Below are 22,205 nucleotides of genomic sequence, written 5' to 3'. Positions count from 1 at the left end.
TTTTGAAGGAATTTAAAGAAAAGTTGCCTGAATAATACATATTCACCATAGAAGTATAATGAATGCCATGTCCTTCTCATAAAACAAAGAGGCAGCAAACATGATACAGAGAAAACTATGCATGTGGAATTAAAGCCACTGTTAATCGGGGCTGGGCTGGATCTCTAATGTTCCTTCATCATTCACATCTATACCTCATCCTATTCTTGGAACCACTATACATACATACACATACATACACATACATACACACACACACACACACACACACACACACACACTTTAAAGGTTTTGCAAGGCGATGGGGTTTAAGTGGCTTGCCCAAGGCCACACAACTAGGTAATTATTAAGTGTCTGAGACCAGATTTGAACTCAGGTACTCTCCTGACTCCAAGGCTAGTGCTTTATCCGCTGTGCCATCTAGCTGCCCCTGCTATAATTTTTAAGAAGCTTTTAAGTCAAGCCAAATTATATTTCTCTGAAACTGCCACCTATTCCTGTTTTGTGTGGACAAGAAATGATTTCTTTTCTATATGAAATCTCTCCAAATCAAAGGTATCAAAAGATACTATTAATGGTATAAGTCTACCTACCTTGAAATACATAGGTGTGTTTAAAAAGGGATTCTTAATCTGAGGGACTCAGGCAGTCAAGGTAGATAGATATCAGGGGGCTATGTGAACTTTGATGAACAAACAAAATATTATCTTTTATTTCAATAAAACTTTTAAATGTGAGATATTTCACCTAAGTTTAAAATCCTTCTCAGAAGGATCCATAAACTTTATAAATGCCACAGGCATATATAATAAAAAGTTAAGAATTCCAAATTTTATAATATTGCATAATACAGACTAAGCAATATTTCCAATTGAAGAAAAATCAACTCATAAATTAAAAATCAAAATACGCTGGCAGAATCCAGAGGGGCAGAAACTAAGAGCAGTCCCTAACAGTTTTCTGGGAACTGAGTTTCAGAACAGAATGAAGAAAACTTGTTTATCAATTCCTAACCATCTCCTCTACCTACGTAATTTAAAAATCTGGGGGAAATGTATGTATATATATATACCTCATTAAAGAAGTTTAGTGATGATATGGCCTAGGAAAAAATAAAAAGGAGAAGAAAGTGATAAGGGGCTTGGATGCCTCTAATTTTATGTCCTGGGTTTAAGGGTCCCACAAACCCTTCAATTGCGAAGGAAGACAGAGACTAGTGAACTATTCAAAGACATACAGACAGTAAACAAAGACAGCATTTGTACCTGGTTCGGTCTCTAAACTTCATGCACCAGAGTTATGTCCTTAATGAATAAGGCCTAGTGGCTATGGGAAAGGTACTTAAAAGAAGTCTTCAAGAAACCTTATCTGTCATGTGATAGTAACTGTTCATTACCTTTAACAAAATAACTGATTCAGGAATGACGCCAAGGGTACCCAGGGTTGCAGTGTCATCATTTAGGACTTTCCCATCAATTGAGAGATTCTGGTCAAAAGGAGCTACTGAGAAGGCGTGCATGATCTGTGCCAATACAAAACAGAATATGTTTGGTTATACAAGAAAAAAAGCATTCTCCTCTAAATATGATGTTAACACCCAATGCAGGCAATCTAAAAAGAGAACAGGCAGCTCCATAGAGTACAAAAGCCTTGGAAGTATTTAAAGTCAACCCACTTGTTGAATTTCTATTGAGAACCAGATCCTAATATATCTGGGAACATACTTAGGAGGTCTGGTAGGCAGGAGAGAAGGAAGAATTAAATAACTATTGTTTCAGCAATCTATTTTTCTGAAAGTTCATGGCTTCTTTTGTTCCCACCCCTACCCCCAAACAAAGGGTAGAACTCCCAAGGAGGTTGATATGCGAGGAAGGAAGGAAGGCATAAAAGGACAAAAGTGTGGGAGCTAGACTGTGAGTGAGGATGAAGAGGATGCCTGCCTGCCCTCTTCCTATCTAAATTCTACCTATCAAACAGCCAAAAGAAGATCCACATTTCTTACTTGTCAACTATTCCAGCCTGCACAAAAATTCTTCTTCTAAAAGTGAGGACACTGTACTATGCCCTCTGATCAGACATAGCTTAACAACTTGGTATTATAAAGGACTATAATCTGTTTCACAGAGCACTGGAAAAAGCTATTCTATTCTGTTTCTTGGGAAAAGAATGTGAGTTATCTTTCCTAAAATGAGCTCTGATCCACCATTATCAGAAAAGAAAGATTTAAAAAAAAATTAACAAAAGACATTCCCTTTAGGCAATAAGTAATTAGAACGCTTCTGCTGCTTCTCATCTATCTGAATTCCTCATGAGGAAATCAGTGGTAGTATGGATTGTGCAGATCTGCTTCACCAAGCCTGAGAAATCACAGAATTTCCTCGCAAATGGCAATATTAAATAAATGGATATTGGGCCCCCCCCATTATACGATATAAAAGAGAACTTTTTCCAAAGGAAAAATCCAAATTAAATCTCCTATAGTTTCACCATTCCTTATGGATAACAATACTGAAAGATTCAATAAAGAACAGAAATTCCAATTTTATACACACAATGATGCTGGGTTGCAAACTGGGCTTATTGTCCTTTATTTCTCTAGTGTTTGGCTTCCTAGGATCCCAGAAAAGCGAACAGGAGAGGAAAGAAGAAATAACGAAAACAAATTGTCAGGGGGTTGACAGGGAGAGGGGTGCTGGGGATTCATCCCAACAGCTGTTGCCTGCTGTCTTTCAGCAGCTATTCCAAATGACTGATGGGAGGGAGAGGTTAGTTTTTTTTCTGTCTATTTCAGTTTCTTTCTCAAAAAGGACAATCCACAAATCAAAAGGTATAAGGACTCCTTCATGCACAGGGACATATCTAAGTTATTGAAAGACTGGCATCGTAGAATGCTTACCATTCACATAGTCGGCTGAGTTTATGAAAAGGAGGAACAGCCCCTAAGTTGATGAGAGCAAAAGGTGGATGTGCCAGGGTGGGGGAATGTTACATTAACTACTCATGATTAAAAGAACATTCAATATGCCAAAAGGCAACAAAAATGTGCATGCCCTTTGATCCAGCAACTATACTACTGGGTCTATACCTTGAAGAGATCATGAAAAAAGGTAAAAAACATCACTTGGACAAAAATATTCATAGCCCTGTTTGTTGTGGCAAAGAATTGGAAATTAGATGAATGTCTTAAACTGTGGCATATGTATGTCATGGAACACTATTGTTCTACTGGAAACTAGGAGGGATGGGAATTCAGGGGAAGTATGAAAGGATTTGCATGAACTGATGCTGAGTAAGAAAAGCAAAACAAGAAGAATATTGTACACCCTAATACCAACATGGGGGTGGATCATCAACCTTGATGGACTTGCTCATTCCATCACTGCAACTATCAGGGACAATTTGGGGCTGTCTGCAAAGGAGAATACCATCTGTATCCAGAGAAAGAAATATGGAGTTCAAACAAAGACCAAAGACTATTACCTTCAATTTGGGGGGGGGGGGGGCCTGTTATTTTATTATGTAATTTTGCTATCTTTTATAATTTATTTTTCTTCCTTAAGGATATGATTTCTCTCTCATCACAATCAACTTACATCAATGTATCCCATGGAAACAATATAAAAACTAACAGACTACCTTCTATGGGGAGTGGGGGAAGGAAAGCAAGAATAAGGGTAAAATTGTAAAGCTCAAATAAAATCTTTCCTTAAAAAATAAAATAAAATAAAATAACATTTAGACATCTAATACTAGTTCTGTCAAAGCAAGATGTACTACATTCAGTCAGTGTTGTCATCATTCAAAATAGCCAAGTGGTCTAAAAAAGGCAAGGGATGAAATCAGAAGGAAAAAGAGGTCCTCTTTGACCAGTTACTGAAACTTTTAAAGTGTGATAGAAGAATACCAATGGCTTATTGCCATCAGCAAATGGGTTCACTTGGGAAACTCCTTTATTTTAGGCAAAAGGTAGAGTACTTTATATTGTGTCCATTTTACATAGGAGTAAACAGAGACAACAAGAGGATAATGAAGACTACACTATACTACTTCTATGGATGACAGATATCTATCTGAAAGTTCTACTGTAAAGACACTATTCCCACATACAAAAAAGCAGTGTGCTATAAAAAAGATGGCTGGGGGGGCAGCTAGGTGGCACAGTGGCCCTGGAGTCAGGAGTACCTGAGTTCAAATCTAGCCCCAGACACTTAATAAATCCCTCCTTGGGCAAGTCACTTAACCTTGCCAAAAAAAAAAAAAAAAACCCACCTAAAAAAAATGTTGTCCTAGAACAATATCAACATTGTATCCTGTATTTTCATGACAGATTAAGGTACTCTCCATAGTTACAAATAACACACTGTCAGCTGCAACAATTCAGCAGTGCTTTTCAAGGTTTACATTTTCTTCACAATTCCACAGAAGGAAAATACTATTAGTGCCCATTTTATAGTATTCCCTAATTATTCGGAATTCCCATATATCCTGCTCATGTGTACTCATTTGAGAGCTAAAATTCCTTTGAATTCCTTTAAAAACTGACCTCCTCTTTCTCATATTTCCCTCCCTTAGTTCTGATTTCTTTTTCACAATATGACTAAAATAGAAATGTTTAATATGACCTATATCAAATAACTGTCATGCGAAAGAGGAGAAAGGAGTGACAAAAAAATGTGAAATTCAAAAGCCTGCAAAAGGATGAATGTTAAAAATTCTTTGCATGTAATTGGAAAATTGAAAAAAAATAAAAGAAAAAAGTCGACCTTCCTCGCATAATTAGAACAAAATATAGGATATAAATTTATCTACTCCCTTTTCTTACCTGGATTTTTAGTTCTTTTAATGTTTGATTAGCTGAAACAAGCAGTGCCTTTTCTCCCCTAACTTTCCGGTGCCGCATGCTCCTTCGAATAACCTGCTTCTGATAAACAATATAATTCTGATGGGATACTTTTTGCCTCTTTGTTCCACCGTTGGTCTAAGAAAAAAAAAGAATCCAAAAGAAACTATATTATAGATAGCAGAACATTCTGAATTTTAAAAAAGTCATAAAAACAAAGAGCCAAAAGTCAGGATGAAGTCAGCAGTAGTAGAAAATAATCATTTTTTCTTATGAACCATGTTAGAGTATTCAAGTAACACAGGAGGCTAAAATCTCCACTTCAGAAATCTGCAAGAAGACAGTGAAAAGGGAAAGAGGGGGTGTGAGTTGAGTTCCAGACAAGTCCATCTAGAACTACATAGCACCGAGGAAAAAGAACAAAAAGGGTCAGCTCACTCCAAGGGAGAACAGACAAAGGAAGAAGCTGGTCTCAGTAACAAAATACCATTAAAAAAAATAACTAGGTCAATTCTGTTTTAGGAAGAGTTACACAGTTGAAGTAAGGCTGTTAATGCAGAAAAAAAGGTTATTTGTTGGAAGGTTAGAGACAGGGCATGTGATCTGTGGCTCAAAAAGGACTTATTAATTTTCCATTAACTAGATAGTAGGGAGCCATGAAGAATGGATATAGAAAGGGCGGCTAGGTGGCATAGTGGATAAAGCACTGGCCCTGGAGTCAGGAGTACCTGGGTTTAAATCCGGTTTCTGACACTTAATAATTACCTAGCTGTGTGGCCTTAGGCAAGCCACTTAACTCCGTTTGCCTTCCAAAAAAAAAAAGCCTAAAAAAATGGATATATAGAAAAGTGGGAGTCCTGGGTTATGGATGGGGAGAGATGGAGTTGTGGTAATATTAACAAATGCATAGGATCAGTGCAAGACTTCAGGACATTCAGCCACATGGATTAGGAAAAAAGAACAGTAAATTTAAGAGAACTACTGATTAATGAAAGGCAGGAAAATTTCCTTCTGCAATAAGACTCTATAGAGTCTTGCAAAATTTTTCTGAATTGGAGAGGCCTAATTATAATTGAACTACAAATCATAATATTAAAAAGGAGGTGATTACTTCAACCCTTTGCTAATGTTAAAGATTAATTTGAGGATACTCTCCAAACCCACATTATCCATTAATACTATTATTTCTATGGCTCCTTTTTCCACAAGCTCTAATTCTGGCATTCTTTGACACAATTTTCTGTAAATCCAAAGAACAATCATAAGTACACCAGAGACTCTTCTTTGGGAGTTTTGGTATTTCATATGAAATTGTGAAAAATGCAGGCTTGCCCATATATTATGCCTCATAAGGGTCAATGTCACCTTATTTCCAAATATTTTATGTTTTATTGATAATGTGTTAATGCCTATAAGCAAAAAATAAAGTTTCAATCTTGTGATAAACTTTTTTATTCATAGAAAATGGAAAGGATTTTACAATGTTTAAGTGTTGAAAACAGACAAGATTTTAAAGTCAACTAAAAAATGGGAATTGATCAAGATTAAAATGTCAAATTAATTCTGACATTTTATCAGAATCTTACTCAGAGCCCTTACAATTCTTTCTGAACACCTCATCTCTTAAATTGACATTATTCATCCTATTTTTACAAGAATGAATGCTTTTAAAATAATTGACATTTCCAGCTTTCAGATCTTGACAATCAAGACTTTAAGATCAAGATTTAAGGATTTTTCTCATCTTGCTTTTTATCTTGATAATTTGCTTCAGCATTTAACAACTTTAACCTCCCCACCCCATTTTATAGTTTCTATACCTGAAGTTGTGAATGCATATAAATTGTGTTTCTTAACAAAGCAGAAAAGTGTTTTCACTCTTGAAAACTCTTGACATATTTCTTAGTCCCAAAAACAATGTTCAAATTTCATAGTCTGGCAAGCAATATTACATCATCAATTGAGTCACTCAGCTGTTAACCATTTGCATAAGGAGTCCTCAAAATGCCCTGGATGAACAAGAGAAGGCCAGTATGACCTTTTCTGGTCTTCATATAGATACATACATACATGCATGCATGCATACATACAAGTGTTTTTCCCTCAGAACAAGTCAAGATTATTATAATCCTCTTTTGACATGAAGAAACAGAGGTAGCTTAAGAGATCATTAGTTCAGGATCTTGGCCAATAAATGCCAGAGCTAAGGCTTTTATACTAGGCTTTTTATCCCAGTTCAAGTTCAAGAATTCTTATTCAATACTAGGCCTGGGTTGAGTGTGGTAGGAGTCAGGGTGCCTTAAAGGACTTAATCATTCCATAAGTACAACAATCAGGCACAATTTTGGGGTATCTGCAATAGAAAATACCATCTGTACCCAAAGTAAGAGTTATGGAGTTTGAACAAAGATCAAAGACTATTATCTTTAATATTTAAAAATAAAAAAACAAAAAAGTTATCTTACTATGTAATTTTGCTTATACTTTTTTTTTTTAGATTTTTGCAAGGCAAATGGGGTTAAGTGACTTGCCTAAGGCCACACAGCTAGGGAACTATCAAGTGTGTGAGAACGGATTTAAACCCAGGTACTCCTTGACTCCAGGGCCGGTGCTCTATCCACTGCGCCACCTAGTCGCTCCCATCTCTTATACTTTTTTATTTTTCTTCCTTAAGGATATGATTTATTTCTCATCACATTCAACTTAGATCAATGTATACCATGGAAACAATGTAAAAACTAACAGACTGCTGTGGGGGGGTGAGGGGAGGGAAGCAAGAAGAGGGGTAAAATTCAAAATAAATAACATCTTTCAAAAAAAGTCAGATTGCAACAAGTGGCAAATTCTTAGATCTCATCAGACAAAGAGAGAGATGGCTGTCTAGCTATTTTTCTTTGTTTCTCCCATAATGAAGCTTCTCACAGGTATACTCAATGAATGACCTCTACTCTTTTTTTTTTAAGGTTTTTGCAAGGCAATGGGGTTAAGTGGCTTGCCCAAGGCCACACAGCTAGGTAACTATTAAGTGTCTGAGGCCGGATTTGAATTCAGGTACTCCTGACACCAGGGCCGGTGCTCTATCCATTGTGCCACCTAGCAATCCTTTGACCTCTACTCTTACAGAAAATTTTTAAGAATTTTCCCATAACAGGTAATGTATCACACAACGTTTTATTCAGCAGTTAAACATAATTACATTTTTAAATCAACCTGCCCCCTGCCAATAGATTTGTGATATATTCTGTAATATATCATTTGGAAGGACAAAATGCAATTATGAATGAAAAATAATTTCTGATACTATACTTACCTGATTAAAATCTGGATCTTTCTCCCCTTCTGGCCTCGTTTCCTCCCTGTCCTCTTCAGTTTCTGAGCTACTAACATTCAATTCTGGAGCTGCTTCCTTCATTACCTAAAAAGCACAGTAAGAGAAAGGATCAACAGCTGGGAAGGATTTAAAAAGACAAACTACTGAGAGTTTGGGAACCTAACTGGTCAAGAAGGTTGAGAAGCCTTATTAAAAGCAAGGGAAGCTAGGTGGCGTAGTGGATAAAGCACCGGCCCTGGAGTCAGGAGTACCTGGGTTCAAATCCGGTCTCAACACTTAAAAATTACTTAGCTGTGTGGCCTTGGGCAAGCCACTTAACCCTGTTTGCCTTGCAAAAAAAAAACCTTAAAAAAAAAAGAAAAAAAGGGAAGTAAAGAATTTGATACTATGGTGAATATCAAAGTAAGGAACCAGTTGTGGACATTATTTAAAAGGGCCAAAAGTAATGTGTTACACACAATGCTAGTGTTGTATAATCAATTCTTGAAGTGCATTTATTGGAGGAGGGAGAAGAAAAATAATGGATATTTAAAAAAATGTTAATGGGTCACTAAAGTTCAAATCCAAAATCTTCTAACGTGGCACAGAATAAAATGGGGGGGGGGGCGCCGCGGGGGGGGCTAGATAGGAGGACACAAAATCAAAGAGCTTTTTAGCATTAGAAATATCTATGTCAATCTTTCATTTTATAGGTAAGTTCAGGGAAGAAAATGACTATCAATTTCAGATAGGCATTTAGTGACAATGTAGGCTTAAATTAAGATCTGACTCTGAAATCAATGTATTTGTAACATACTGTCTCCTCCATATAGAAAATGTAGTAAGATAAAGCAAGTTAACAGCAACTTGGAAAGACTTCGAATACAGCATAAGCACATACAACACGTGCTTGTTGTCTAAATTGAAATGACTCTTCTACTTCTTGCCCTTAAACTGTTCTCAAATGATCTGAGGATTACCTCTGCAAAGAAAATAATCTTTAAGTTCAAGATATTAATAACAGTTGGGGGGGGGGCGGCGGCTAGGTGGTGCAGTGGATAGAGTACCGGCCTTGGAGTCAGGCGTACCTGAGTTCAAATCCAACCTCAGACACTTGATAATTACCTAGCTGTGTGGCCTTGGGCAAGCCACTTAACCCCATTACCTTGAAAAATCTAAAATAATAATAATAATAATAAAAAAATAACAGTTGGGCGCATCCAAAAAAAGAATGAATACCTTTTTATTATCCACAACTTTATGTACATATATAGTGGCTTGAGTGTATTCTCGAAGATCCCGCTGCTGTTGACACAATAACCCTTCCCTGCATTCTGGACAAAGACCTACAATGTGGGTGTTTTTATAAAAAGACAAAAGGTTTGAGGAATTATAGTGACAAAGGTACAAAGTACAAATAGGACATAATTGAGCAATCTCCATATCCCCAACAATTTACAACAGACTCCTTATATAATACCTTTAAGGAAAAGTGAAAGTATAAGTGGCCCTGTTGTCCCAGAGAGAAAAGAAACTGAAGGGACAGACACAGATTGGATGGGGACCCAGAGAGTTCTTTCTGTAGCTAGCTTCAAATAAGGGAAAGGTGGAGTCTGAATATGTCCGGATGGACATATAGACACGCACTCACACTCTTTCTCTCATCATGAAAATCTGCTCTGCATTTGGACTAAGATACACAGCTGCCCCCTCAGGAAAGCAGAGGGGAAGCACTTTACAAATACTAGTTCCATGTTGGTGGCACCACTATTATATGTAATGATTCCAGACTCCCTCCCACCTCAGACAATTAAGCTACAGGCTCACTTACTGGGCTCTGACGTGTACAGCATCTGTGTAGGGCTGGACTCGTCTGCTTCAGCTCTGATAATCTTAATTACATGATCCACAACAAATAGCTTTTGTATCATCTCCCACTCGTTAGGCCATATGAGAGCTATACTGTGCAAAGAAACACCATTCCTTATGACATCGTGAAGTCACACACCAATAATTCTAACTAACATAAATATTCTACTAGTTGAACAGCTTAAAATGAAAATAATGTACAGTATTCTAGCTCCATTAAATGCTAATAATTACTCAATAGGAGAGATTAGCCAAGTAGGGTTGGATATAAGAGGTTAAAATTCAAACCTATACTTGAAAACATCGTTCCCTTTGTGATATATCTGATAAGTAGTCATGAAGTCTTTCATTTAAAAATGCAAGAAACTCCTAAATTCAGTGGTTTTTTTTATAGTTCTGTTTGTTAGAAGTACAGTAAACATCAAGTCTATATATTTTAAATTATATGTAGACCTGGTAATATTTCCTAATGATATTCCTGAAAATATATATTGGAATGATTTCAAAAATTTTTAACAAGTTTAAAATGATGAAATGGTGACCTTATTTCTACCAAAGTTAACAGCAGAAGAAAAATCATTCTAGTTTCAACACTTCTCAAATAGACTCAAATGACCACTAAGAGAGACAGCCTGGAATAGAGCTTGATGCCCTGATTTCAACTGTCAGCTATGAGAATAATTGACTGAGAGACCCAGAGAAAGTGCTCACTGGGAATCTCTCTTTGGTCTTCAACTTCTTCACTTATAAAATAGATGAGCCAGACCAGATGATCTCCTAAGGCTCTGAAGCCAGCCAAAGCAGTTCATGCATCTAAGATATGACTATTTTCAGTGCCTGACATTGGCCCTATAAGCAACCCCAAAATTATTCTCTTTCTACACTCTTACATTTCTAAAATCAGGTAAGCCACTTTTTTTTGCAAGGCAATGGGGTTATGCCCAAGGTCACACAGCTAGGTAATTATTAAGTGTCTGAGGCCGAATTTGAACTCAGCACTCCTGATTCCAGGGCCAGTGCTCTATTCACTGCGCCACCTAGCTGTCCCAGGTAAATCACTTAAAAATTATCTTTGCAACTGGTCATAGTTGGATCCCATTCCACACTGCCCTCATCTAAATATCTCTATTAATGTGAAGGATGGCATATGCTTCCCTGTCACCTAAATGTTAAACCAAGGTATTGTTCTTGACTCCTCCCCCCTTCCACCATTTCTATCTGTTGCTTTCTAACATCTCACTTCTACATTTCCTTTCCCCTAATGCTGCCATCGCCACCACCATCCTGGTATAGGCACTCTTCAGTTCACATTTGGAAAATGGTTTCTCTCCCTTACCTCAAGTCTCTTTCCAATCCAAATGATTCAATGCAAGGTATATTCAATATAATCCAGTGGCACCAGAAATATCACAAATGTCTGGCCTTCAAAGTCCTGTTAACGTGGTTCCTTCCTACCTTTCCACCCTGGCAAATCACTGGTTTCTTAAGTCTGTCTCCTTCCTTTAAAAGGCCTATCTTCTGTAATGACTCTTCTCTGGTGTTCTTCAACGAGTCTGAGGTATAAATTTGATCTCTCAGAGAGCAGAGGCTTCTCTCTGCATTTCTTTGTATCCCAAGTGCTTTACTTGCTGAATGGCACTTTGAAGTACCACTAGATTGACATACTCAGATCTGATTGATAAGCTGGTGAATTTTGCTAAATTCCTTTTTCCTCACTCTAATCTTTTTTGTCTCTTTATCCCTGAAGACTAGTAAAGTTCCAAACACATACTAGGTATGTAATAAATGATTCTTGACAATTTTCTTGAAAGATAAATAATTCCTAAGTGTCACAGAACATTGTTTTTAGTTCTCCTTTCCACACTGTGACTTTCCCTATTATAAGATTTCAAGGTGGCACTGGCCTTGGAATCAGGAGTACCTGAGTTCAAATCCAACCTCAGACACTTAATAATTACCTAGCTGTGTGGCCTTGGGCAAGCCACTTAACCCCATTGCCTTGCAAAAAAAACAAAACAAAACAAAAAAGAGAGTAATAAAGGGCAGCTAGGTGGCGCAGTGGATAAAGCACCAGCCTGGGAGTCAGGAGTACCTGGGTTCAAATCCGGTCTCAGACACTTAAATTACCTAGCTGTGTGGCCTTGGGCAAGCCACTTAACCCCATTGCCTTGCAAAAACCTAAAAAAATAAAAATAAAAAATAAAATAAAATAAAGATTTCAATACAGAATGGGTTAGCATAAAAAAGTAAATGGGAAGGGGGGCTGCTAGGTGGCGCAATGGATAAAGCACCAGCCCTGGAGTCAGGAGTACCTGGATTAAAATCCAATCTCAGACACTTAATAATTACCTAGCTGTGTGGCCTTGGGCAAGCCACTTAACCTCATTTGCCTTGCAAAAAGCTAAAAAAGTAAACGGGAGTTGGTTGGGGAGTTTTGCAGAAGCCTCAGATGACACAAGAAGGCCAGCAGCTGACCTAGAAAAAACTGAGTAATTCAAAAATTCAAAATCCAAATCAAACATCATAATAAATTTCTGCAAACATCCCATAAAAGAAAAAAATTCTGATTTTTTTCTGGTACAAAAGGGAGGTCCAACAAGTTTTCCTCAGATTTTCGAGACAGGGTAGCATATTCCTCTCCCCTGTGACATGGAAGGGATGTTGAGGATCAGGAAAATGTAGTCCAAGCTTTTGATCTAATGGACAAAGAAAATACATGTCTAGAGAAGAGGGCAGAACTGGGCATTTCAAGGGAAGGGGAAAAAAAGTACACAGGATGAAATACCCTTCTCTGGTTTCATGGTTATAGTTTATTCAGAATAAAATCGCTACAACTTTTTGGCAAGATTACTACAACAGTTAAGGGAACTAGAATCATATGACTATTAAGTATATATATCCCCACAAGCTCATGTCTTTTGATTCATGAAAAGGTCAACAATCAGAAGCAGATTTAAGAGCACCTTCTTTTTTTCTACTTTGTTAGTACTAAGGTCCAGGAGGAAAAGACTTTCTTTCCCAAAGAAAAAAGGAGAATCAAATTCTGATCAGAGGCATTTTGCCTTGCAAATCTTTCTAAAGATTTCTAAAGATGTCTTTTGTAAAGATAGTATCACAAAGTTCACAAATCAACTCCAGAGAACAATACACATGAACAGAAAAAACTCACAGTTTAGAATCTTCTTTGGTCATGGAAGCAAAAGTAAACATAAGTCCACCATGAGGACAGAGAAGAGCACTGTTTCCTACTGATGATACAGGGCTACATCTGGTAGGCCGCCTATTCCAAAGGACAATAAAAATGAACAAAATTCTGATTTGAATAGATGGAAGGAAAAAAAGGTACATAACTGGGTGACAATCCTTCTAAAACAAGGTAACAGGTATAAGGTGATGAATTTACTTGGATGAATTTTGCTAAACAAGAGAGGGAGGATAGATACATGTAGGTTTTGCAGAATTGTTATGAGATCACCTACAGCATTATTAAGGAAAAGAGACAGTATATATTCCTGCCAAAAATAAACTTTCAATCCAACCTAGAAGATAATTAACTTTAGGGTTATTTACCATGCCAAGGGCAGTGAACCATAAGGATCTGGCAATGAAAGTCTGTGCTAATGTCACAGAAATATGGAAAGAGAAATATTTTGACTTTCTGATTTAAAAAATAAAAAGGATTTGGCAAAGGAAAGGGAAGATGTAAATTTACCTTCGGCAGAACTGAAGGAGGAAAGGGGAGGTTTTTAAGTGGGTGGAGGGAAATAGGAAGACAAAAGATGAAATTAAGTAAAATTTTAAAAAATACCTCACAAATTTCCGCCATTCTTCTACAAAAAACTGGGATACGATGTAAAGCACATCTGTCTCCTAAAAAGGGCATTTCACATAAATAATAATAAAAAAAAATCCAGTATTATGATATAAATAGTACATACTTCAATATAGATTTTTCAAATTAGCATTTAAAAAGAAATTAAGGAAAATCAGCAAGAGAGCATTAAATCACAAAACAAAATGACGACCTCATATGTTTTATAATGATTTTTATAGATCCATGTTCATTTCTTTCTACTAAAATTGCAAATTTTACAATTATATAATAATATTAAACAAGGCCTTCTTAACTACCAAAAAATGCATGTCAAAGGGAAAATCCATTTAATAGAAGATTGACATAGGTCATTAGGCCCTAGAGCATTGGCCTTTTAAAAATGTTATTTATCCTTGTGGGTTTCTTCAGTTTCTCCATACCTGAGGCCAATTACTAAGACAGGGTCTGCTTTTGTCTTGGAACAAGTTTGGGAGAGAAGTTTTTTGCTCATTTGCAATCATCTTGTGTAAGGCTTCATTTTCTTCTCCTTCTCTTTCCAGAATCTGAATGAGGACAAAATACATCAGTTCTTTCATTCTTCCTTCCCTTCAAAACAATGATCATGATAATATACTGGCAAGTTAGACGAAGCCATATCAAATAACACAGAAGACATACACACCTTACACTGGGAACAGCATTCTTTATAACTTGGAAATTCTGGAGCTTTTGGAAAGTATTGTAGCAGTTTTCCCCAAGCCTCTTTAGAAACAAGACGTCTCTCATTTTCTGTTATACATAAATTACCTGTAAAAAACCATCTTGCTTGGTTTTGAAAAAGAAAAAGCACAAAATACAGTAGCCCTTCCTGCAGATGGAAGAAAACCATAAATGAACATACTTGTTCCTGGTGGTCTTTAGAAGGGGGTCTTCACTCTCACTTCCTAACTGCTAAAGAAATTGTGACTGTTCTGATCCCTGACAAGTAGGAACCTATTATGGGCAATTTTCTAAGCATGCCTTAACTGCCAAATTGAAGTGAAGCCCATGGTTTCCTTTACAGGTTGTTATATACCTAGTTCACTAGCAGCAGCATAAAGTCCACTCATTATTCACCGTGACATGCTATATTCCACTTTCAAACTCATAAATCTTAAGCCTACATCAGTAACAGAGATAAGATCCTTTAAATAGAAGCTTTGCCACCTTAAGTCAGCCAGGCTAGCAAACTGAATATAAATATTCTGCGTCCAAAGATGGGCTCATATCTTGAGCTTAAACATCTGGCTCAGTTTATTAGTGCCAAAAAGGTCAAATTAAGATTTTGCTCATGAAAACTTTTCACATGTATTAGTTTTCCTGAGTCTGTGCAACCCTGGCAAACTGTGCAAAAGCTGTTAAAATAATTACTCACTTGATCCAAAGACCCCTATATTTTAAGCATCAGACTCAATTAATATATGTAATTTATAAACAAAAAGGTGAAGAAAGAAGGACAATCTTAACTGGCTGGCCACCAGGTTAACTGTATAGCAGCCACCACTAGAGATTTCCCTCAGACCTCCTTCTCCTCTACCTGAAACTAAATTTCCCTAGTGACAAATAAAAAATATTAATAAATATTTAAAAAAAGACTTGTCACTAAACGGTTAACTAGAACATCAATTAACCATGGAATACTAAAGTATAATCTTAATCCATTAGAGATATTTGAATCCTAAATTATAATTTACAGCAAATATTTTAGTTTATATGCTTTGTGGTTAGGACTGTTCTGCAAAATACAGTTTAAGTTTCTTTGAAGAATAATATCAAAAGACAGAGAAATCAAATCTGAAATTAGGACAAATCTCCCCCAAGCCCTTTGCTCTATTATTTAAGAGTAACTTCTAAACATAAATTTGCTGGTCATTATAAAGCACAATGATTTAAATGTGGTCCTAAAACTAATAGCATTTTGAAATTTTTCATCTTCAGAAAGCATAATTATTTCCTGCAAAGCATATAATTCAATTCAAAAGCCAATTTTAATAGATTTTCTGGAAATGAGGGAATAACCAACAAATTTCATTAATAATTTTGATAGAGAGGGTACATAGTATCACAGAATGCCCATTTCTATGAAAAGATGAAAGTAGATCATTACATGGAACCCAAACAGCAATGAAGCCCTTTAGAAGCTAAGTACTTAATTTCAGATCTATGAAGTTGGGTTTTTCCTTTTGTGATTCTAATATGTTGTATTATTTTAGTATTATGACATATACATATATATCTCCTCACGCTAGATTCCCAAGACTTGTACCCATGGCTGTAGAAAACAGCTGGCTCTCTTAAAACCCACAGTCTAAAGGTCAGTGGTTTTATTTATAGTTCTATGTGTTTTATTAATTAAAAACCAATTAAATCATCCATGACAGGATCCAAAGACTTCACCTACCGCCAAAGGATGCATGGATGGAAACTAAGAAGCAGAATTCATGAATTTCACATTTTAATAAACTGCCTATTTTCAACCTTATTATCAAAAAACCCAAAGGTAATAAACGCTGGCTGACAGGCAGGAAATCTCACAAACACAGAATATTTTCATAATTAAAAACTGCCAGGGAATTTATCTACTTCTGTATTATTATGTCAGGAGATGCCCAAATGAACAAGAGTAACAAAGCAGCGAAGGGTCAGAACACAATGTCATAAATGTTCTGACAAGAAGATGGCACTAGTATGACCTTAAGTCCAAGCACAAGGTGGGTCATGAAAAGTCTTTTTGTTGACTGACTCTGCAACAAGCATCATATTCCACTTCAGAAGTTCTTTAGTACATACCTTCTACCCTCACTTTTTTTAATTCAATTTTATTTTCAATTCAAAATTCTCATCCCTCATCTCTTCCCATCTTTTGCCCACTGAGCATGCAAAATAAATATGTTATTATCATAGTGATGCAGGAGAATGAAATCACTTAAGTAAAATACTCTACAAGAGTCACCAGTATTAAGAAAAAACTATTAGTAATGTCTTATAATTAAACTTCATTGATCATCTGGTCTTACTCTTGCCCTGTGACTTTCTTCCACTTACCTAATTACTTCTTTTGTCCCATGTATCAGCACTTTCCCCTAGTCACAGCTGATGCTTGGCCCACAGTAAGTATTTAATAAAGTCTTATGACACCATCACTAAATGAAACCTTACAAGATAGTTCATTTGTCCCAGGGATAGCCTATCCAACTAGTTAGAGAGACAACAATGGGTAGCAAGAGAAATGGGAGATGGGAGAAATGCAGACCCAGGGCAGGGAAAGAAATAAGGGAGGGAGCAAGTTTGGACCTCAACATTTTTAAAAAATTATCTTTGAAAGAAAAAGACAATTTAAAAACAAAGTCAAGTGCTTGAAAACATTTTCTTTCAAAAAAATAAAAAGTATGTGGGCTCAATGTTTATTTTTTAAAAGGAACATTTAGGCCAACTTAGAACCTTAGTTCCCCAAGCAAAGAATGAGGTTTAATCCTTTATTTTAAAGTTGTTTTTGCTTAAATGTATTCTTTTTTTTTTTAGGTTTTTGCAAAGCAAATGGGGTTAAAGTGGCTTGCCCAAGGCCACAGAGCTATGTAATTATTAAGTGTCTGAGACCAGATTTGAACCCAGGTACTCCTGACTCCAAGGCCGGTGCTTTATCCACCACGCCACCTAGCTGCCCCTGCTTAAACATATTCTTAAACAACCTGATTTGATGATTTCTCTCTTCTCTAACCTATCTCAAATCAGTACTGGATTTCCCCCTAACAACAGACCTGGGAAAGCAAGAAATGTTACTTTAGAGCAAGCCAATGAAATGTCAGTTCAGTTTTAACTACTGGACCAATCAAAATTCTAAATATCATACAATGTTAACACATTAGGGAAATGAGAACATGATCTTGGAGCTGGTCTACTGGCAAAGCTCTGATGTACTTTAGCTTGGGAGTACTTGATGTCTGAAGATGAAGGACAAGCTGAACAGCAAAAGAAGCAGTAAGAAGGATCTGTGTATTGTTTGGACTTAGCAGGTCATCCTATGAACACCAACCCTGGCGTCAAATGTAATCATTATGAATGTTAGAATTCAGGCAGTGGGATGGGTAAAAAGGATACAACTGTACCCTGAATGAAAAACAATTACAGCGATAGCAGGACAGTGGTGATGTCCCCCCCCAAGAGGTAGCCATAGTACTCATCAGGGCAATCAGCAATCACTGACAGGATGGCTGATTGCCCTGATGAGTACTATGGCTACCTCTTGGGGGTGAGGACAGGAATCTGTTCACTGGATTTGTGCCACAACAGCCACAACACTTCACCTCTTGAAGTTTCTCTCTGTGGATTCATCTGTATAGTGAGAATTTCCAAGGGCCTGTTTGGTTTTGACTGACTGATATCTAGGAAGCAAAAGGCATCCTCCCTCATAAACAAAAGCCCCAAAAAAGAATTAGTCAAATAATTTACTTCTATAAAATTTAGTATCTAAACAATTTAAGTTCTTTTATTGAATCAAAACAAAGAAAGAAATAAGAGGCAAGAGAGGCAGGAGTTAGTTGGCAGGACCATCACACATTTTACTCAGTCATATTACTCTGTGGCTAGAATTACATGTAGTTTCCAGAATAGAGGGAAGATTTATAATTACCCATCCCACTGCCACAATTCAAGAATGAAAAAAAATTTAATCATTGAGAAGAGAAAGGGAAGAGTAATTAACACAGTTTACACCAAAGCTCACCATGGGGGCACAGGATGTCTTCATTAAAATTTAACTCCTCTTCCTCATCTTTTTTGTCATCCTTTGAATCATCTGATCAAAAGACAAGCAGGTAATACAGTAAATATCACAATTACTGTTTTAGGAAAACAGAAAAATCAAAGCAGATTCAAGCTCTACAACCTCAAACAAAGAAAATACTACTGAATGCTGGGCATCTCCTAAAGTTGTCAGCAGAGTCATTTCTGCAGGGCTTCCGCTCCTCTCAAAAGGCAAATTGATTGGGGAAGGAGTAAGAAAGAAAAGCAGGTCTAGAAAGTGAACTGTTCCCACCTACTCAAAAGAACATCTGTACAAGGCTTCCAACAAGCATCTCAGATTTTTCTACTCTTCAACACATCTGGGCAAAATTGAGTCAAAGTCACAACCAGCAGAAAAATGAAGCAGAGGCAGAGTGGAATTTGATTCAGGAAATAGTAATGACTGTGATATGTAAGGACCTCTGGGACTTTCAACATTCAAAAAACATGTTCTTGAAATCACATTTAGGAAAATGGATAGAAGAATTATACATACATAAAGCAGAACTAGAAGGGCTGCTCATAAAGGCACGATTCATTTCCACAAAAGGAAATGAACTGAGAATATTCAAAGTAGCTCGTGCATTTTACACTGGTTGCTAAAGACACAGACTTTAAAAAAAAGGAATATGGAATGAACAATACTGAAGACAGCTCAATGCAGGTGACAGGTAGGAGAAAAACATGACAAGAATATTGTTTTCTAATGGTGAAAAAGGGCCCTCGGTACACGAATCAGGGGGTGGAAATTTTAATTTTGAATCAAGAGCTTTCAATTCCCTAGTGCAAACATTTTACCATCTACAAACTAGGTATTCTATTCTGTGGAGCATGTTGGTCTCCACAAAACAACCAGAACCATCTGAATATAAAAAATTTAGAATAACATTATTAAAAAACAACAAACTACAAATGGTTGTCCAAGTAAGCTAAAGATTAAGTTCTCAACTGAATTAAAGACAATGGTCTGATATAATCTAATGATTTCAGGTTAGCCAATCTTTGGTTCATAACTTCAAGACAATTCAATAACTTGAATAATAAAATAAACTTATTATGTTTTCCTTAAATTATGGTTCAAACGTTGACAACAAAATAGCACTATAGTTTCTCAAGTGTATAGACCATGTCTGTACTCCTGAGTATACAAAACCAGTCAACAAGCATGTCTCAGGCACTGCACTAAGTGCTGGGGGAACCAAAAAAAAAAAAACAAAAAAAAAACTGTTCAAGGCTCTCGGGTCTAGTGGGAGAGACAACATTCAATCAACCATGTACAAATAAGGAATTTACAACATAAACTAAAGAGACAAAAGAAACTAAGATTATTACTGAGACTATGAAGAAGCCAGGAAACAGATGGAGAGGGAAAATGGCATAAAGGCCAACCAGGGGAAATGAAGAGTCAGATTGATAAAGCATACTATATTAGGGGATATTAAAGGTCAGATTATGAAAGGCTTTAAAAGCTAAAGAAAAGAATTTTTTATTGATTTGGGGGGAAGTCAATAAGAAGACTGAAAGGGAGAAGGCAGGTTATAAAGTATTTTGCAAATGCTTAGCAAAAGGACTTTCTATGATTTTTTTAATAGGTTTTTTTTCAAGGCAAATGGGGTTAAGTGGCTTGCCCAAGGCCACACAGCTAGGTAATTATTAAGTGTCTGAGACCGGATTTGAACCCAGGTACTCCTGACTCCAAGGCCGGTGGCTTTATCCACTACGCCATCTAGCCGCCCAGAACTTTCTATGATTATGGAGGTGAAGCACTGGAGGGGGGGAACATCAATTTGATGACAGAGTGGAGTGGAGAGAGAACAGAGGCAGACAGTTCAAGCAGTAGGTCAAGCATGAAGTGAGGAAGGAGGGGCAGGGTCAAGAGAAATGGTACAAAGGATGAAATGACAAGACAGCAACAAACTGGATGAGGTAGATGACAATGAAGAATCAAGCCTGAGTGACTAGGAGGATGGTGTTACCCTCAACAATACAGAGAATTTAAGGATACCCAGGAACTGTTTTTAGCATTACAGTGCAACTTACAGACCACTTATTCATGGAAGGAAGGATACTGATATCAAAAAGTCATCTATACTTAGCTTTCAAAATAATTACTCTTGTAGCCCTCTTAATATAAAAAAAAAATCAGTCTGTATTAACTGTTGAAAAAGGGGATGAAAGGACTGAGGCTATGATGTTTGTCTTCTATACTGAAAGTTTTATATGAATAAAACTGTCAACTTTGAGACTGTGATTAATTTTCTGAATTCTAGATGAATACTTTTCTTGTTTGATTTTGCTTTAATTTTTAATTTGCTCTTTAGTCTATAATACCACAAGTCTTATTTATGATTTAAAGTAAGTACAAGCTAAGAACATCATTACCTTTATTTAAGGTGTCACCATTCATTTTCCCATTACTTTGGTCTGTATCAATATCTTGCTCGTCTAACTGTTCTAGGGCTAGCTGTCTCCAGCTTCGTAAGGAAGATTTCCCTACCCAGAAGCCTTCATTACTGTGTGAAACAAAGGGGTAACAATAAACAAGTTAATGTTAAGAGAACATATGCCCTATCTCCTTTCCCGCCCTACCAATTTTTCTGATCTCCCTTCCATGACCATTCCATTCATCCAGTCAAAGTTTCTTCACTGTGAAATTTCCCTCTTGCACTATCCTCTATTTTACTTGTCATTCTCACTACTAGTAATCTGTTCTTTGTCTCCTGTGGGCCATCTGACTTCTCCCATGGTACCCTCCTGATACCTCCCCCCCCCCCCCCCCCCAGTAATACATGCTTTCCCCATGCATGGTCTTGGGAAAAGAGGACAGTGACAACAATGTTTCAAACTTACTAGCCTTGTTTCTGAAAGGAAATCCCTTACCATGTCTAAACTAACTTTTCCTAACTGTAAAATGGAGATAACGCAAAGCTATTCTAAAGTACAAATGAGATGCATTTCAACACTAGGATGCTGGTTGAATAATAGTCAAAGCCCTAGTCCTAGAAAAAGGAAGATCTGACCCAAGTTCAGACATTTAACTAGCTGTGTGACTGGAGACAAATCATTTAAACTTGCTTGCCTTAATTTCATTAAGGGTAAAATGAATATAATAATACCATCTATCTCACAGAATTGTTGTGATGATAAAATGATATTTTTTAAGTGCTCAGTAGTATCTGGTGGACAGCAGGTAGTATACAAACGTATATTCTCTTTCCTTTCCCTTCTCACTGTCAACTATTTTTATTATCACAAAAGCCCCTGGCTCAGGTAATACAGATTACACGAATTGGCTCAAACCTCAATGGAGTCACCCTATGCATTTCCCTCCAACCCCCTTCAAGGTGAATTAGTTTCTTGTATTTAAGTTGTAGTCTCCCAGTCTTCTTTACAATGTCGCTTTCTTTGGGCTGGAACACACACTTTACTATGTATCCTCAATCACACAGCTTGCACAATATGGTAGTAGCTAATGAGAGGAATAAACTAAAATGAATATATTATTTCGCTACAAGCTCAAAGTAACATGACTACAGATCAGGGTAGGAGAG

The 22,205-nt window shown here is 36.8% G+C and overlaps 1 protein-coding gene across 3 annotated transcripts in view; it reads right to left on the bottom strand.

Annotated features, from left to right (window-relative positions):
• The window catches only part of USP48 (ubiquitin specific peptidase 48), a 77,975-nt gene that overhangs the window by 8,308 nt on the left and 47,462 nt on the right, over positions 1-22,205 (bottom strand). For all 3 annotated transcript variants that reach the window (XM_074218192.1, XM_074218191.1, XM_074218190.1), the window contains exons 14-24: positions 21,037-21,167; positions 18,596-18,667; positions 14,516-14,640; positions 14,274-14,396; positions 13,828-13,889; positions 13,189-13,299; positions 9,982-10,112; positions 9,390-9,496; positions 8,151-8,255; positions 4,823-4,978; positions 1,397-1,522 (exon numbers count right to left, since the gene is read on the bottom strand). In XM_074218192.1, the coding sequence (XP_074074293.1) occupies positions 1,397-1,522; positions 4,823-4,978; positions 8,151-8,255; positions 9,390-9,496; positions 9,982-10,112; positions 13,189-13,299; positions 13,828-13,889; positions 14,274-14,396; positions 14,516-14,640; positions 18,596-18,667; positions 21,037-21,167 (1,249 nt within the window). The remainder of the gene's footprint in view (positions 1-1,396; positions 1,523-4,822; positions 4,979-8,150; positions 8,256-9,389; positions 9,497-9,981; positions 10,113-13,188; positions 13,300-13,827; positions 13,890-14,273; positions 14,397-14,515; positions 14,641-18,595; positions 18,668-21,036; positions 21,168-22,205) is intronic.

This window comes from Macrotis lagotis, chromosome 1 (assembly GCF_037893015.1).
Source record: "Macrotis lagotis isolate mMagLag1 chromosome 1, bilby.v1.9.chrom.fasta, whole genome shotgun sequence".
NCBI classification, from domain to species: domain Eukaryota; kingdom Metazoa; phylum Chordata; class Mammalia; order Peramelemorphia; family Peramelidae; genus Macrotis; species Macrotis lagotis.
Note: the sequence above shows the minus strand (reverse complement) of the source record. Positions and strands in the feature narration are given on the sequence as shown.